The sequence below is a fragment of the Ptychodera flava genome, chromosome 21 (genome assembly GCF_041260155.1).
Source record: "Ptychodera flava strain L36383 chromosome 21, AS_Pfla_20210202, whole genome shotgun sequence".
NCBI classification, from domain to species: Eukaryota; Metazoa; Hemichordata; class Enteropneusta; family Ptychoderidae; genus Ptychodera; species Ptychodera flava.
Genome location: NC_091948.1, coordinates 9,153,474 through 9,171,867, shown reverse-complemented (window position 1 = coordinate 9,171,867; position 18,394 = coordinate 9,153,474). Strand labels below are relative to the sequence as shown.

General features: G+C 41.6%; 1 protein-coding gene across 1 annotated transcript; it reads left to right on the top strand.

The window, feature by feature from the left end:
• Window positions 1-2,037: 2,037 nt before the first annotated feature.
• Window positions 2,038-3,367, top strand: LOC139121322 (silk gland factor 1-like). Its single transcript, XM_070686115.1, has one exon. The coding sequence runs from the start codon at window positions 2,211-2,213 to the stop codon at window positions 3,189-3,191; it is 981 nt and encodes a 326-aa protein (XP_070542216.1). The 5' UTR covers window positions 2,038-2,210; the 3' UTR covers window positions 3,192-3,367.
• Window positions 3,368-18,394: the final 15,027 nt, after the last annotated feature.

The window sequence follows — 18,394 nt, the reverse complement described above, 5'->3', positions numbered from 1 at the left end:
GGGAAAACTGGACAATTTCCAAGGGATACAGTGTAAATTCCTCTATTTCAAACGTAAGGAAAAAGCCGCTGTGGAAATGGACATAAAGTCGATGACATGTGTACATATCACTAGCCCATCATTAGACAATATTGTTTTAACTTGTTAGTGGGAGTGAAAACTAGTACGGTTGAGTTACCCGCTGTGGCGTCCATTATATCGAGGTGTATAGATGCACACTGGTACAACCATCCATTATATTCCTGACACTGTGAGTGGAATAGCTGGCATTTTCCACTGGTCTTAGTTTCAATCAGCCGTTGGATTCCCCGTTGTCTCTCAAGTATTCTCCAGGTGTTTGAACTTCGCCGCCATTATTGTCCGCCTGTGTAAGCTTTGAGGCGCTCTCTCCCGGCTGTTCTTAAAGAGTCAATATTGTGCGAGGCCTGCTCGAGTTTGGTGTTGAAACGTACACAAACACGCGTCAAAAGATTCCGAGGGCCCCCTGACGGCCAACCGGGGATCAAGACGGGCAATAATCTTTTCCAATAGAAGCCATGAAACTAAACTTAGAAATGCAAACAAAACAACCAGTAAAAAGAAATCGCGAGCAGGAAATCATGTTGATTCCGAAATGAGTTTTTAATGGGCGATCTCTTTATCGCTTTACAAGAGCATCGCAACAGACACAATGAGAAACTAATGTTTTATTCATTGGCCGTAATGTAACACATAGAAGCTAATCCCTAACACTTTGTTCAAGAAGAACTCGACACAATTTACTTTCACCCTCTCAACAACACTTGGCGGGGGGAATCCACGAATATTAACCGCGTGCTTTTGCCGCACAAACAAAAGTTAGTGTTTGAATAATGCCTACTTCACATCGACCGATGTACCCCGTATTCTTTTCCCTGAGTGGCCATTAAAACAATATTACAGACCTGGCTAATTTGTTGACACAAACAGTTGACGAGATGTTGATCAGGTAGATCCATTTAAAACCCGGGGAATTGTTCCTCCCGTAATTGTGTTTTCATACATTCTCTTTTGGAAGGTGTCGTACATCACACACTTTTATTGTGCCCCGTCATCTCTGTTTTGCGCAACTCAACCTTCATCATGAAATCAACACCATCCTTGTCGATTTCAGACACCGCATTGTAAATGCTGTCAGTTTCAATTAACCCGCATGTTGACGCTCTCTCTCTCTCCTTACGGTCACGTCTGAGTTAATTTCCGTTTTTTCCGCTTTGCTAATCTGAGTACTATAATTTGCCCAGACAACTAAACAAACCACTCTCATTTAGATAATTGGTCTGAGTGATAACCTTTTTTTGCAGATGAAGGAAGGTTTGAAAATGTTTGTTCCTGGTCCGGTTTCTATATGAGCTAGAAAGCAAACCATGCAGTGTGTAGATCGCTTACAAAATAAATATTTCACAAGCTGGACATACACTTGTCGAAAAGAATCAAAGATTACATAGACATGTTTATTAGCCATACGTCCGCGCAAATCGAACAATTTACCGGCTCTTTCCGTTAAAAAAATGGATCCCATCAACAAAAGTGGCATCGTTTAAATTATACGGCACGCACTCTCCGCAAGCGAGCGAGGTATTCGGCGACCGTCGTCTGGTTTTCGGCGCGTCTATACGAGAGTAAGTGACAAGTGACATGCCGTTTGCCGCGACTCCAAAACGACAACATTGGTAAATTGCAGGGTAATTGGTGAGGTGTGGTTTTGCGAATAATGCAAACTGGTGTGCTATGCATAGAAACATGTTATTAGTGAATTGTCACACTGCAACCAGCGCTAATGGCCCGAGAAGCTCAGCTCCACACCTCCCACCGGTTACTCCATCACTTAGAAGGGCATTGTGAATGACAATAGGAGCTCAGTGGGTGGCGATCTTCAAACAACCTTCAGGCCCAGTCGCAGTCTTTTTTTTTCTCGCTCCCTGGCTTCTGTTCAAATCCACTATTCATTGGCTCATGCATATTCACGTTATTTTAAACCGAAAACCGACGACAAGTGAAAGCTTAGGTAGTCAGCACTTGTGCGCAAATCTTATTAGACGTACCCATTCGCTCCACGACTGCAGCCATTTCGTGACAGCCCACGGGGGAAAGGTGAAAGACTGAACGGTTGTCAACCTGTGCTATTTCGCTGGCGATCGCTTTCCGTTCCCGACGATATTTTTGAAGTAAAGCTTCCTCAAAGCGGAGACATGACGATGGAGTCGACCCTAGATGAACAGCTCGGACATCACCACCAACACGGCAACGGCATGCACCCCTCGCTCATGATGAGCAGTAGAATGGAACCCGGCCAGTGCATGAAAGTCCACCCATCGGCGAACCAAGGCCCGCCGTCATCTTTGCCGGACTTAAATTCGAACACGGAGAAGTCTCTGTCTGACAGCGAGGATGAGCACGAGGTGAACCGGTCGCCCTCCGGACTGACGAAAGAAAAGAGACGATTCGCCGACGTCAAACCGCCGTACTCTTACATCGCTCTGATCACCATGGCTTTGGAGAGCTCAAAAGACGGTATGCTGACATTGAATGAAGTTTATCAATTTATTATGAATAAGTTTCCTTATTTCAGGGAAAACCAGCAACGATGGCAGAATTCTATACGTCACAATCTCTCCTTGAACGACTGTTTCGTCAAAATTCCCCGCGCTCCGGGCAGACCGGGTAAGGGCAACTATTGGGCGCTGCATCCCGCCGCCGGGGACATGTTCGCGAACGGCAGTTTCCTCCGAAGAGCGAAGCGGTTCAAGCTCGGCAAGAGGAAGTGCGAGCCGGCTCAGATACAACACGTCAACTCGTTCGGACACTTCAGCCTGTTCGGACCCGGCATCAACCCGGCGTGCAAGTACCCGAGCCTGAACGGAGTGCCGTCGTTGCAGCACTACCCGCAGACGCTGTCCCAGCGGTCGCCGATCGAAAACCACGTGGATGCCGCCTGGAACTCGACGGTGTCGTCGTACAACGGGTCGTGCTTCACGCCGACCCAGCTCTACCACTCGTCACAAATGAACTCGGGCTCCTACCTCATGGGACAGGTACAGAGCATGCAAACCCCTCCCCCGACACCCCTCTCCAGTTACTCGTCGGCGCTGCAACAACCATACAACCCCATGTCCAGCAGCCAATACCACCAGATGGGGAACAGACTATCACATCCAAGTCTGCAAGTTTGAGCCACAGACCTACGCCAGCGTTTCCAACGTCAAACGAAACCAGGACTGTTTTCGAAACTTGTAAGTTCGTTAATCTTGTGATGTGTTCCAACAGACTTAATTCAGGGACTTCAAGGAAGAAAGTACGTCTTGTTTACCTATAATAATTTACACAATTTGTGCCAACGTTTTCAGGTGACATTATATCTAAAATTCCCACCGATATTTCTTCTCAAACAGATCCCGAGCTCTTTGTCGCATTGCCTTTATAGGCCATTGGTATACACCATGCATGAAGGAACCTTCAGACACCCTCTAGAGATCTCCAAGATGTTGAAATTAAGACAGAATGTCTTGAAGAATAATTAATTTGAGAAACGTATGTAAAATTCATTCCTCACACATTGATGCATTCTAATGCTTATCAGTTTTCCACACAATTGCACAAACACTTTCTGTGTAAACAGCCTCGTGTTTTGTTTTCAACCTGGAGTACCAGCAGGTGTGTGACAAGTTTTGTTGTTTCGGCGACAAACAAAAACAACGACCTGTCCGATGTGTCGATACCCTTTTGCCATTCTTTGAAACATATTTCGCTCGGAGAGGCTTCCAAACCAAGAGCCTGTGGGTGAAGAAAATAACCTTTACTGTAGAGTTCATGGGTTCTCAGGGAGTCACCCGTTTTCAAACTTGCTCATCTCTTTGTTTCTTTCAAATTGAGTGTTTGGAAACCGGCTTTGTCAATTTCTCATAAATCCCGTTAAAATATGAATGATAAGCCATAACACAGTCATAATGAAAGACTAAAACAATCTTCCAATAACCTTGGTAGGTTTAAATAAGTTCCGAATGCGAATATTTTGATAAAAAGAATCGTCTTGTCTTTTTTTCTTGCTATAATTTAAACCAAACGCCCATGCTTACTGAACTATTTTCCCCCTAAACGCCATTATTAGCTATGACAACGAGGCTTGTTTTCTTTTTATAAAAAACGTAGCATGTTTGTAAATTTATCGTTTTTACACTTTTTGGATTTTTTTATTTGTACAGTTCGCACGCAGATATATTGTGTAAGTTATATATCGGAGATTTTGCGTGACTTTATAGATTGAGGGAACAAATTCATTTTGTTTATGTGGTCGCAAAATGTGTCCCACCGTTTGTTTTTATAACGAAAAATGCGACCAATTCAGAGAGAGAGAGAGAGAGAGAGAGAGAGAGAGAGAGAGAGAGAGAGAGAGAGAGAGAGAGAGAGAGAGAGAGAGAGAGAGAGAGAGAGAGAGAGAGAGAGAGAGAGAGACTTTAAATTATTTGTATTGATAACAAAGCTATCCCATCGGGTTTTGTCTGTTAGCGCGACAGAGATAAACAAAATGAACGAAAATATACCAATATATGGGTGATATGGGTACATTTGAAGCTAGGGTTAGGGGACCGGGGTTTGGCGGGTCAACCCCTTCGGGAAGGTCCTCGCCTAGACACATGGGGAGGGGATGAGCAGTGTTAGACGGGACGATGCAGTCGACAACACAAACTTCAATTATATGTGTGGAAAACGTGTGGACGTGTACACTTTTAATGTTTTCTGTTGAAAGGTTTTAACTCTATATATTTTATTTTAAAGTGTATTTGACAATCAGTCTATTGTACAAGATGACAATTTTATCACTTAGCTGCTGACAATCTGATATTGTAAAGGTTCTAGAGTTCTTGGCTCGACTGTACTACAAGAAAATTTTCAAGATATTTGCCATTTGTTATCATTAATGGCAATTGAAACAACTCCATTCGTCTATTGGACAATCATCTTTTTTCTCATCAAAGAATTGAAATTTATTTAGAAACATTGACTGTAAAATAACAGTGTTTTTTTAAAGAAAGCAATGAATAAAAGTACCTTTAATGGCCATGAAGAGAATTTTGACTTTGCCCCTGCCTGCCTGCCTGTCTGTTTGTCTGTCTGTCTGTCTGTCTGTCTGTCTGTCTGTCTGTCTGTAGGATCTGAGTCGTAGAATCTTTCAAACAGGTATTTGGTACCTGTCTTATCTATGATGATATATTTCCAATGTATGTATGTATGTATGTATGTATGTATGTATGTATGTATGTATGTATGTATGTATGTATGTATGTATGTATGTATGTATGTATGTGTGGTTGAAACAAAAATTGGACAACATGCCTTATTTGTCAGCACGGCTTGCAATTTTACGCAGTTCAGAATGCTGACAGTATCTCATCCAATGATTCTATCTTGCGAGATGAACTGTGTGCATATTCAATAATACTAATATCATGAGTGAAAGTTTGAAATTTCCTTCACTTTTTAATTCAACACGATTGGAACTGTTTATGGATAATTTATAAGGTGGAAATATTAGTTTTTGTTTTACATTATTTATGGCACAGCTAAAGCTATAATCAACACTTTCTTGAAAATATAACGTAGTCTGTATGATAAAAAATCCCCCAAAGCAAAGAAAAATGTGTCGGTGTCTTTAACGTGTCATCGGACGTTAAGCAATTATTCAAAAATGGTTCTAATCGTGTTATTTCAGAATTCATATAGGACCCTCCTGGTTCACTTTCATTTGTAGAAGAGGGGAAATGCGACTCAGAATTACGCAAAGGACACCAGATATATAGATTGAGCCGAAGCGAAACCGATTTGCCGAAAATAGGGAAGCGATAACCGCCACCCAAACTTCGATCCGGTTTTTAAAGCTGGCCACGGGAAATAGTCGGTCGTTTTTCGTCATCTTATGTGTGTGTCCTTTCAAGCGTAACATTGTAATTGTGCAAGATTGACACTGAGTAAGATTTTTGGTCCAAGACACCACAGATTAGTCCTGCGCAGCGCCAACAGTCCCTAGCAACGACACAACCAACAAGCGGTACTTTTCACTTTCCAAGCGGACCAGTCACCGCCTGCAATCAGCGATACATTGACCATACCAGTCCGACAAAAAACAATCACTGTATACTTAGCACAAAAGACTAAAACGTTTTAAACATTTATTAGCTCCTATTCTCCTTCTGCTCGCACAAGAAAGTTGTAACAGGCGAAAATGAAAAGACTTGAAGACAAGATAGCTCATAATCCGACCGGCATAAATCGACGTAAACCGAGCGACATCATCGCTGAGCAGAACAAACAAACAATCAGCATAGACCGTCTGCAGTAAACAAATCAGCTTTTTGTCTATTTTTGTCTAAGTTAGCAGCAGCATTGTCTCTTTCTTCACCATGAATATTTTTTCCGTGAAAATCATCGGATTTCGGTTTATTCTACATGGATAATTTTTCTGTATAGAGCCGAACACAGCGGTCGGTACCTTCGATGTCACTACAGGGGAAGCCTCATCTATAGCGACACAACTTGAACTCGGAGAATCAAGTGATTCGCAAAGTGGTTGTAGCTCATGCGTAACGCGATGTTTATTTCCCACAATTTCAATTGTTGAAACATACACCAAGTAACGCACGTTTATTTCTTGCACATTGCACAGAATTGAAGTCGTCGGTTAATAACCATCTCTGGTCTTCGTGACTGTAGGCAGAACAACGTAGCTGAAATGAATACAGTTTGCGGACAGTTCCGTAACACACACCGAGAGCTGACCAATATCACGGACATCATGATAATGACACTATTGTGTATATATCTAAGTCTATGTCAAACGGAAATTAATCCCTGGAAAAGACGATAATTATCGGTTTGAAATTCGTCTTAGTCAATATGTTTGTTATATGCATATCAATAATTGCGCAAATCTTGGTGAATGGAACTACCATGTAGGCCTAAATGCTAGGGCTATATTGGCGGCGACGTTTGAAGTTATCTTCCAGTATTTGAGTTCGGTCTTTTTTGAACAAAAAATTATTGCTGTACTAGTCTTCTATAATCATATCGACAAACCAAGTGTTCAAATTGTCAACATTGTAAATGTAATGTACAATATTGTTGTTGTCAGGACGACAATTCATTTTTCAACAAAAACATAACATAAGTATACGTTGCAATTTGTTGCAAGACCAATACTTGTAGTTCAACATACTTTAGTGATAAGGAGAAGAAAATGTACCGGTCTAACAAAACAAAACACTGAGAAATCCTAAAGAGTGACACCTCTTGTGCCATTTATTGTCAAAAATTCGCTTCTTTCGGCATTATATGTTTCAATTCTGTGTCATTTTAGACCGAGGTCGGCTATTGTAGTGATAGGTACTCCAGAAACTGACGACTCGTCAGAAAAGATCTTCAGCCCGCGTACTCAACGAACAGAAAAGAAATACGATGACATAATTTCCTGCATCCACCAGAAGCACATGCCAGCTCTGCTGCTCTGGTCAACCCCTAACCTAACATCTTTGCATTCAGTATATCGACTTCGCACATGACATTCATGATAGCGCGCATTAATGCTATCTCAGTTCACAGTTGGCGTATGACATTGTCCCTCTACCAACACAGCGGGACTGGTGTGACGCTAGGGCTTCACAAAGCACGTGAAACGGTACTATGGCGTGACATATCCTAACGGAATTATTTGTAACAAGTTAAAATGTTTTCTTTGTTTATGGTCAGTTCACATTGATTTTATTCTTCGCCAACTCAATGAAACGGATGTTCATCGATGCGATGTTGTCGGTGTCAACGACCGGTCACACAATACCCCTTTAATTATCTTTATAGAAGTGTTTTCATAAAGCAGAGGGGCTAACTCTCACTTCAAGAACGACGGAAGCGGAAATCGGGCTGAGGGTTTGAATCCTTCCCGCGAAGAATGCTGATTTAAGGGTGACTGTCGTGCGAAGAATGCAACATACGAGGGAGATGGACACGGATTTTGAGCCTTGAAAAATTATCTCGACAGGAAATCATTGGTTCATGGCGCATGGTGAGATCATATCGGGAACGTGGTTTATGGTTCATATGACCCCCTTAAGAACTTGTCAGCTATATAGCCGCTGTTGTTGGGATTATAAGACAGGTTAGCACACGTCTTCAAAGAGAAGCTTCTCAATCCGCGTTTAGCGGTAGTGTCAACAGATAGGCTGTGAGAAGATCGACATCCTCATTAGCCCATGCAGAAAGCGAAAATGCAACGCCCGTTTAATCTTTCAATGCTCGACAAAAACGTCACGGTACAGCGTGTGCTGGGCTGAGTTTGGAACAGCCATGGAGATGGCAAAATGGAAAAATATGTGCAGCCTGAGATAGCAACACTATGTGTCATAAACAAAATAACTTATAAGCACTTTTCCAAACAATGCGATATTAGATATCTTATAATTATCTTTTTTCTTGTTTGTCGGATAAAAGCATATTGTCGCCAGTGCAGGAGTGTTAAGGATATGAGCTTATTAATAACCATTGGATATTTCTTGGATCAGGTCACATACCGACCTCTCTCTCAAAACTTTCTACTCAAAAAGAAACTGATCCCTGGATGTGGAGGGACGCGGGCTTGACACGTCTTGGACAGGCACGCTGAAATTTGAAACTACGTGCCCGTAATCCGGTGTTCGAGAAGCGGTGCTTTTTATCTTTGCGCCAGGAATCCATCTGGCGATGAGCTTGTTTACCAATCATGGGAGATACATGACTTTTGCAAACTTTTTCAAGCCAGTCCTCAAAGGACCGCTGTAATTGAGTACACAACATTCCAACAATAAATTACCTAACTCACATTCTTTCCACCATTACCAGACGCGTTAATATTTCAACTATTTCAAATGTTCTGTTTTTAACAAAAATTGCGCTCTTTATTTCCTCGTGCAGAAGGAAAAAAAAAAGAGTTTTTGGACAACTTGGCCGCCATGCCACCTCAGTGCGTCTGCACTGCTCTCCACTCTAGGTAACATCAATGTTAGACGTTACAGTCCCCGTCGATCAATGCCTGTTCAAATATCCCGGAGATATTTTGCAATGTAAATAAACGCTGTGTTAACAGGCTACCGTCCAGAAACTATGGGCAAGATATTCAGCAAACTATCACCTGTATTGCTAATTAGCAAATACGCTTCGTCCAGAATTAAAATGAACATCTCATTGTCTGCTTATTTGTCTTCGAGCGGCCGCATAATCAAGAGATGAGACTAATTAACTAGAGGTGGATGAGGGTATATATGTTTCGTTCTGTGATGTGATGTTAAGTAAGAAACGATGCTGTCAAGGATTTTTATATTTATTATTAGAAATGGCATTTTTAGATCAATGCTTTCAATTAAGCGGGCAGGGGAAGTTATATTGCGGCAGACTTCTGTAACGAGGTACTGTCTCGAGCATGGACAGGACTCTGGAGACACAGCCACGGCCGGGCACTGGAACGCCTTTAAGCGCGACTATAATAGCGAGAGAGTCGCTGGAGCAAAATGGTCAACAAATGTTGACTTAATTTTTGCCCGAGTGTGGAGAAAAGTTGCGGAGTTCACCGTGTTTTTTTTCTATTTTGTCAATGAGGGCCGATGATGTTTTGTCGGATAAGTGACGCATTTGACAGGGCTTCATTCAACGGATGGGCCGCTGTCCACATAACAGACTTCACAATGCAGGGATGATCGTCAACTATTGGCCACGGGATCAATATTGACAGGCGGTAAAGTTACATTTCTCCCGAGTCGACATTCCTGCTATCGTACACCCTCCCTCTGCATATCATTACGAGCACGTCGACCGGCGATACAGGCCTGAAAGCACCTGTAGCTGCGAAAATACTAATAAGAGTTTGTCACAAACGCCAAAAAAAAACCAAAACGCACAAACGTTTTCTTAGTCATTCTTGCTAATGTCATGAACGCTTTAATGAATCCATCATTAATGTTCTACATCAAAACCAGGCGTAAAATATTTCTGAAAGCTTTACCATTGAAAGTGCTCCAGACACCAGGGAAACAAATCTGATTGCATTCGCATCGCCACACGGAACATGGGACCATATCAGCATCTTCAATCTTCCAGTGGTAAAAAAAAATCAGAGCCAAACTTTCACAGAATAAAAAAACAATGAAACAGAGAACTCAGATTACAAGGGCTTAACTTCTATAGCATACACAGGTACCACCATGTGCGACTTTATCCTATCTGCACCGTCTCTTCTATTCACGTCCATCAGCTTTTGACGTCGGTAATACCAGTCACGTGCGCACAGAGGCCGCCAAAAATCACTCTGGGAATCTCGCGGGTGCAACTTTCGCTGGCGTATCACTCTGAACTATACACGCTCAGAGATAATCTGATCAAGACGGTTTCTCGCCCTTTTTAATCTTTTCAAAGTTTTATTTCAAGTGTTCTATCCGTAACACTGGAGACAATTGGTTTTTGGCAGGCAAAGTAAACCACAATATTTGCGCGCCAGTCCTTGTCACGTATACGAGTAAATTTCGATGGGATTATTGAGTCAGTTCGACTTTTTTTCCCTCGTCGGTTGGCGATGGTCAGTTTTTCGGGTTGATATTTCGAAGAGGGGGGAACGAATGAAACAGTATCGGTTTAGGAGTTGGGGCCGGCCATTTACTGTGCCTATTCAAGGGGAAGCTGTCTCCAGGCGAAATCATGGCCGCCTTCATAACGAGGCGCATTTCGGGGCAGTGCCTAAGGGTATCAAGCGTCGCTGTTAAAAGCTACGTCTTTGCCGTCTTTGGACAACAAGAAAACAAATTACATTCCTTGTTAAAAGCGTTTTTGACTACGAGGGTCATCGGCTCATAATGGCGTGCGTGTATCCCAGTGGCTCTGCTGTTCAAATATTTTCTTAAACGGGGAGCAATTGTTGTTGGTTCGTTCTAAGGCGTGCGGGTGCTCCACAATTGGGCAATTCTTCGGTCATCAATGAAGTCGAAACGTTGTTGAACTTGTGTAAATACCGGCCCCCAAAAATGCAAGGCAACCCCTATCAACAATCTGCCACCGATAGAACACGGAAAAACAACTTTGCGGAGGGACCTTATACTTTTTCCTCGGAAAGAACGCTCACAGACCCTGGGAAACCGAGCAGACACGCAGCGTCACTCAACAGGCAGTCAACAGACAGACGGTTCGGCGAATGCGCGACGATTTTCGGGCTGTAATTGAATAGATAAATATTTGGGATAAACTGAATGAACATCGAAACACAACAGTAGCGGACAACACTCATTCGAACCCATCCACATGTGTAAAACGCTTGTTGTCTCGCCAAAGTATACAGTTTAGATTATGAGCAGGGAAAACATTAGCCAGACTATGCCCAGCCACTCCTGCAGACAGAAATACATTAACCTGTTCCTTTCAGCTCTTGTTTGTGTCGTGCTGATGTTCGTTTCAGTTTGCAACGCTGGACTTGGCGATGACATACGTTTCATGATGTCACGTTGCCGTTGAAAAAGAACAGTAAAAAAGTTAAACAGGATATTTACTTGCGTCCCTTTTCATGTTTATCATTTATGTATTCAACTTTAAAACGAAAGAGCAACATTTGAGCAATTTGTGATCATGAAAGGTGTAATAAATATGATCTTCGCTATGATGAGTGGACTAGATAGCGGCGAGTTTGTGCTACGAAGTTTCTGACCAACTTGCCCAAAACTGAACATATTCCCTAAGCAATTCCCTAGGCATATTTTCCAAACGCAAGCCACAATATTGAAAGCATACAATGTTGTTAACTCAATACTTCATACACATCGAAGAAGATTTCCGCTTCAGTTTCAAAGACCTGGCAGTCAATTCTATCTTTGAGAAAGTGAATTTATTAACTCATCAAGGTGTACGATAATTCCGGCGTTTTTGTTTCATCGAAGAATCATGAACACATCCGTTTGCAGGGAACACTGATTGCAAAGAATTTTCATAAAATTCATTTAGCAAAACAATAAATACTAAAGTAACAGGGGTATTCATGTGATTTCTAATTAGCTTGTGGTAGGATGATGGTTTTGTGATCGGTGTTTGCATTTGAAACGCTCTCACACTTTCCACATCTGCTTAAAATATGCTTCCCTGGCCCTATGGTACAAAATGAGACACAGGATGTTGCAATCCTACACAAGTCTATCAAGAATTTTGCAATTTATATGACGAACACTGAAGGTGCAGCATCACACCTTGAGTGAAAAGTGAAAGTAAGCGCAGTAAAGTTGTACCCTGTTTCAAACAGTTTCTCTCAAAACTTTTTCACGGTCTGTAACTCAAAGATACATTCTACAGGTTTGAGAATATCGCAGACATTTCAGCAGAAGGATTAACATTAATATTTTGATAATTCTTTTTGGAGATTAGAGGTCTTGCTTTCTTATCAGACACCGACGTGCCTAGGACACTAACGGTTCACACCGCAAACTCAGTCTTTTTTTAACAACGTGTCTAACCTGTGTATGGCAACACTTTTTATCTGCATGGCAAACTTGTCGTGTATTTCACAAATATCGGATGAATTTCTGACTATTTCACACACTACAGCTTCCGTGTGGCAAAAAGCTCATGCGTATACATTCAATTAGATTTTAAATTCGTTTAATTAAAATTTCGTTGAAAATGTCACAAAAGGATTCGCCGACCCATACAAGCACAAGCCAGGGCTATTTTAATGGACCGTGTACAAAGCTAGGGGTACACTGTTTCCCGCGAAGAATTTCCGTATTTGCGATTGACTACCACAGACGGTACTCCAGGTAATATTTCCGCCGAGGAAAGTGAACGCTAATGAGGTTGTCTTTCACCAAATTGAAAATCGACTTCAATCGATCGTAATTGCACGGGTGGCTCGGCACGCTCGTATCTTACTCCGGAATCAAAAATTAAACATATTTGTGTTCCTGTGGTACGGTATCTTTTATACCGTCTGCCAATAGTTCCCGGTTGCCGATATTGTGGTGCGTTTGGTTCCCGCTGCTTGCATTTTTAGACCGATGAAAGTATTAAACGGTGTATTTGTGAGGGAAGAGACGCTATTTATGCCGAAAGCCGAATTTATGGCGAAGGACTTATTTATCCATGGCAAAGTTCCCGCTTTTTTCTCCTCATTCCCTCTCCCCTCTTGCACGAGCACACACACTATGAGATAGGTCCTCGGTGTACGTCTCTTTCCCAAAGGGACGCTGCGAATCCCGCGTGCCTTCGACTGCGTTGTCAATTTCATCTCCATTGACTAGGGCATGTCGCCATGATCAAAGATGACACCGGGGATAATTACCGCTATCTGTCGACGCCGGTAATTACCAGTATCAGTAGCGACGCTCTTGCACTGATCAGATGTCGCGACATCTCACAACAATGGGGACAAAGGGGCTCTGGAAAGACGGAGTCAGGTAGAACGGCCGTTATATTGTTCTCAAAACCCTGGGTTTTTTCTTCTTCTACGTCTTTGCTTTGCAAGACTCAAATTAGTTCCTGATTGGGAAACCTTACAGTAAATGTGTCAGTGTACCTGTATATCAGTGTTTCTATATTGCGCAAGAATGGAAAAAAACATGAAAAGAAAAAAAAGAAAGAAGAGAGTACCACGATTTGCGTCGAGCGTCGGTCACTGTTTCAGTGTTCAGGCTGAGGAAAACTTTCAACACAATACGAAAGATGAAATGATAATAGCCCGAGTTACCACGACCACGTGACACGGTGGATTTTAAGTTTAGAATTGGTCCCATTCATTTCGCTAATTAGAAAGCCTTTACGTAAAATGGCGTACATTTAGACCACTATTAGACGGCAATTTATTCTTTGGCACTCTGACAATTACGTTATCGTTGCTACACATTTTAAATTACCATTTGTTTGTTCTCTCTTTTCGCCAGTGAATGGATAGACTAAATATTCAGTTTGTAAATGAGTACTTTCTCTTATCGCTAAACCGGTTGAGGTGTGGTATTCAAGCGGTCTATTCACATATTTTTTTGTCTTTGATAATGGAGGGGAAGGGGTATAGCTTTAATTACGTTTTTCAATCACGCACAGGAAAACTGTGAAAATTGTCTTTTTGTTTTAGCACGCACGGTGTTATCTTCTGTCGATGGCTGGGAGGGATCGCCATTGTCACTCTATGAATATGAAATATAATCGATTTCACTTCGCCGGGCCCTGACGCGCTCTGCAGAGGACGCGAAATGTGCACGGGGCTTATTGTTGCATGGTTTATGAGATGAACCAAGCTTGTCACGTCCATTCAACGTACCCGAAAGTCTCACAAGTCATACACCAGTCGGAATAAATACGTTATCTCTAGGACACAGACTGTGTCAACGAATCGTAAAGTGACACAGATGTCTGTCAAAGTATCATTTAAGAATCTAAGTACAAGTCAAAGAAAAGTTTAAAAAAAAAGAAACAGTGCACACTGGTTAGATAAATCTTAGCATTACCTTTCGATGGAAATAAGTACGTCACCTTAGTGTGCATACTTTCCCCATGTGTACTATTTATGTAAAAGTTCTCTTTGTAGTTTCGACACACCTCGGCTTTGCATACATTCACCGTTACATCATGTATTTTGGTGTGCTTCCCTAAGGTACCCGAAACATTTACCATATCTGTACGTACACAACTTTTAAAGAAAAATTATCGATGTGGTGTCCAACGCCAGCCTTTACAAACTTGTCCGCGAACGCAACAAGGTACGGTGATTACGGCGCTTTACCGAAAATGTAAGCATATTAACCGGTTTCGTGGTCTACTCTTGAAAGCATGAAGCTTCCAGGGGACCTCCAGCCACGATAATTGTGAAGGTGGTGCAAGGGAAACTGTTTGCGTCAAGAAATGCGGATTTTGATCAGATCAAGGTATTCTACGCAACAGTTGGAAACGATTTTAATGATGATGTAAGTGATAATATTATTACAGCCGGCCCTGCCGCGACTGAGAAATGCGGGAGAGAAAAAAAAATGCAAGGCGGACTTGACTTGAGCATCTAATGCACTTTTGTTGTCTTACTGTCGCTATAGCTGACAAGACAATGGCACAGATTTTTGGACTTAACGACACAAGCCTGGCAGAACTGCGATGAGTGATCCCAAACCCCCCAGGGCTGCACTTCGCAGAAGAAACACTCAAGTAGGCTGTGTCCATCGAGGAGATGAGCGCCATTGCAAGCGTGAAATGGGAAGATGGTCCTGGTAATGCGGGTACTTTTTTCTCTCCAAGGTCGGTCGATTGTTACAGCCGTTCATCTGGAAGGCCATTGAGGTGTCCTAATCAGCTTTTGTTAGTCTGTGGCTGGTTTGCTTCTCTTCATCGAGAGTGGCAGGATGTCAGTATCACTTCTCAAAGCGGCAGTTGCACTTCTTTCAAAAGACGGGACGGCGTCCACTTAGAGGTCTATTGGTTGAAACGTTTGACAAATGTACTTTCCAGTATCTCCGTTCTGTCTGTCCAATACAGTTTCCTCTACTGCCAAAATCACATCGAAATGCGTGTATACTTGTAAACTGAGTATTGCTGTTATGTCCAATGTTCTTGTTGACAACATAATTTAAGTCCGCACCGGAATATATTGATGCAAAATAACATTATGCATAATTTACTCAATGCGTTGTGCTGTCACTGCTAATAGTTTGTATCGGAATACACTTTCTGGAGAAGAAAAAGAAAGTTTACTTATTTCACAGAAAAAAAAACGGTTACAAGTAATATAGTTACAGTTGCTGGCACTTGAGATAATAGCCTAGGTTACATTTTCTGCGATGTTTAATACGATTAAATATGGAAATATGGGGGAGACATTTGCTGGTTATTGACACAGTTTATCTAGGAACAAAAGGAACACAGCTTTTGATTCAAAATAAATCATTCAGTCATGTAGATGCAATATATATAGATTGCAACTTCCATGTCAACTGTATAGGCCGTGGTTTGCAGCTTTCCAAAATGGCCGTCAGCTCATTAAATGTATTTCTGGTACATCCGAGAATCCTGTCGTCGATCTATTTTGCCTTAATATGCATTTTCTGTATAGACGAGATCTAAGGAATGTTTTGTCGAACACTCTTTGGACCTGTGTGAAGATGTCAAAAAGTAGACAACGTATGGATCACAATACACTACACTCATGTTCTTCGCACTGTATCGTTTGATTGTGGGGTGTTCAGATGACACCAGAGTCACATAAACCATGGACCATGCATAGACGGAGGAATGGTGTAGATACACACAGATAACTGATGTCACCCAAAGACATTTTTAAAACAGAAGTCGAGAGCCAGAAAGTCTAGAACCCCTAGAGGTCGACAGGGATACATCCACACCAATCCAACGATTCAATTTTCATAAACATTTACCAGATAAACACACAGCATAGATTGGCAAACAGACAGACTGACAGACAGACAGATAGATAGATGGACAGTCATACAAGTAAGTAATAGGAATATAGATAAAGACGGCTTACTAGAGAGATGAACGAAAGTACGCGTGATTGATGGATACGAATCAAATTCAAGATTGTAAGGAGGAAATAGGTTTTGAAAGAAGTGTTTGTCAGTTTTATACAGCACTGTTGCATGCATTAATGTGGTTTTATTTAATGGTATTTTTTATAACAAGTGATTCTATTTTTTTCTCGAACCGATAGTTTGATCATAATAATGATTGTTATTGTACCGGGGCTTGCCTGGTTTTACGCAATGCCGTTTCTTTAATCAATGAAAATCATCTACTGAGCTGGCATGCAAGTTAACACACCAAACTTACTGCCGCGTGTCTTGTAAAGAATGTTTTCTTTTCTCCCAAAAATCATATTGACTTCCATTTGCACGCAGCATGTTGAACATGAAAAGGGGATAATAGACAGAAAAAGATAAGGCCTGGCTAAATAATAACCTTTTGAAATTGGCGACTCCATGGTCACGTGTCAGGCGATGGAAATACCAGTTACCAACCGCGGTCAGAGATATGCTTATAAACGCAACAAGCTATTCTTTTTAAAGGGAAGATTACACACTACACTAATATCAACTGTAAAGATCATTACAGGGGGAAACATCGTACCACAATGTCTGGGAAGAGACCACAGTACAGATTCTCAGTGTGTGTTGTGACTGCCACATTCTCGAAGGCCTGGTCCAGCATATTTCCCTGGAGGGAAATCGTGGGATTGGGTAATCTGCCTTGGCGTGACATTGAGAGTATGTGTATTGGGACCGGACTCTGTGTCCAAAAATGCCAAGGTCTTGCCCTTACAGGACACTTTGCAGACTGATAGACTGTGATGGGGAAATTAATTTAGTTTTTTTATGAAACGGTCAAAAATTATTCAAGGGAAATAACGCAAAATAGCTGAAACTCTGACATGTGTATCAATAAAGTTTGTTGGACGTGATTTGAGCTTACTGATATATAAGATTGGTTTCTATAATAAAGAAAGGGTATAGGCTGGATGATTTATGGACACACGCATAAAGCAAGCATCTATGTATGTATGTATTCATTAGATTTATAAGTAAACATACACAAACAGAGGTACATATATACATAGATACATACGTAGAAAATACGTAGATGGATAGATAGACAGAGAGATAGATAGATAGACAGATAGATAGATAGATAGACAGATAGATACGTACGTCGTACATACATACATACATACATACATACATACATACATACATACATACATACATACATACATACATACATACATACATACGCACACAGCGACAGCAACAGGGATCTTTCACTTGTTTAATTTTGAAACCAATCTTCAGCTTGGTTTTCGATTAGCTTTGAAAAGTACTTTGAATAGAATCCAACCGGTGATTACCAATTACGACATTCTTTTTTTCCCTCTAACTTGTCGGAGTATGCTAAATTTCGAGCACCATTGCTAGTAATTATCGATAGCCGCGAGAGAGTTCTTTGTGTAAGATTGCAAGAGCTGATGTTTGCATCAGCAAACCCAAACACTAGTTTATGGTCGATTTCTCCAGGCCAATGTAATTACCCCTTTTCATAAATGTTTTGTACCGTGAGCCTGAAACCCGTGTTTTGTGTAACTATGGCTCAAGTCCGCGATAAATGCCGGGTCCGCCACGATGAATAACCGTCTTTATTGACCCCTTGTTTCCGCTTATATCGTCCAGGAATGTCACGTCAAGTAAGTTGACAACACGAATTATTGCACCTGGATAGCCCCGAATGGAATATATAGTGTCAACAATGAAGTCAACCACTTGAAAAGCCACCGCTAGATGTTACAGTTTGGTTTAGTCAAGCATGGCCTTTCAACAAAAATCGTTGAATGCACGAGGCGAGG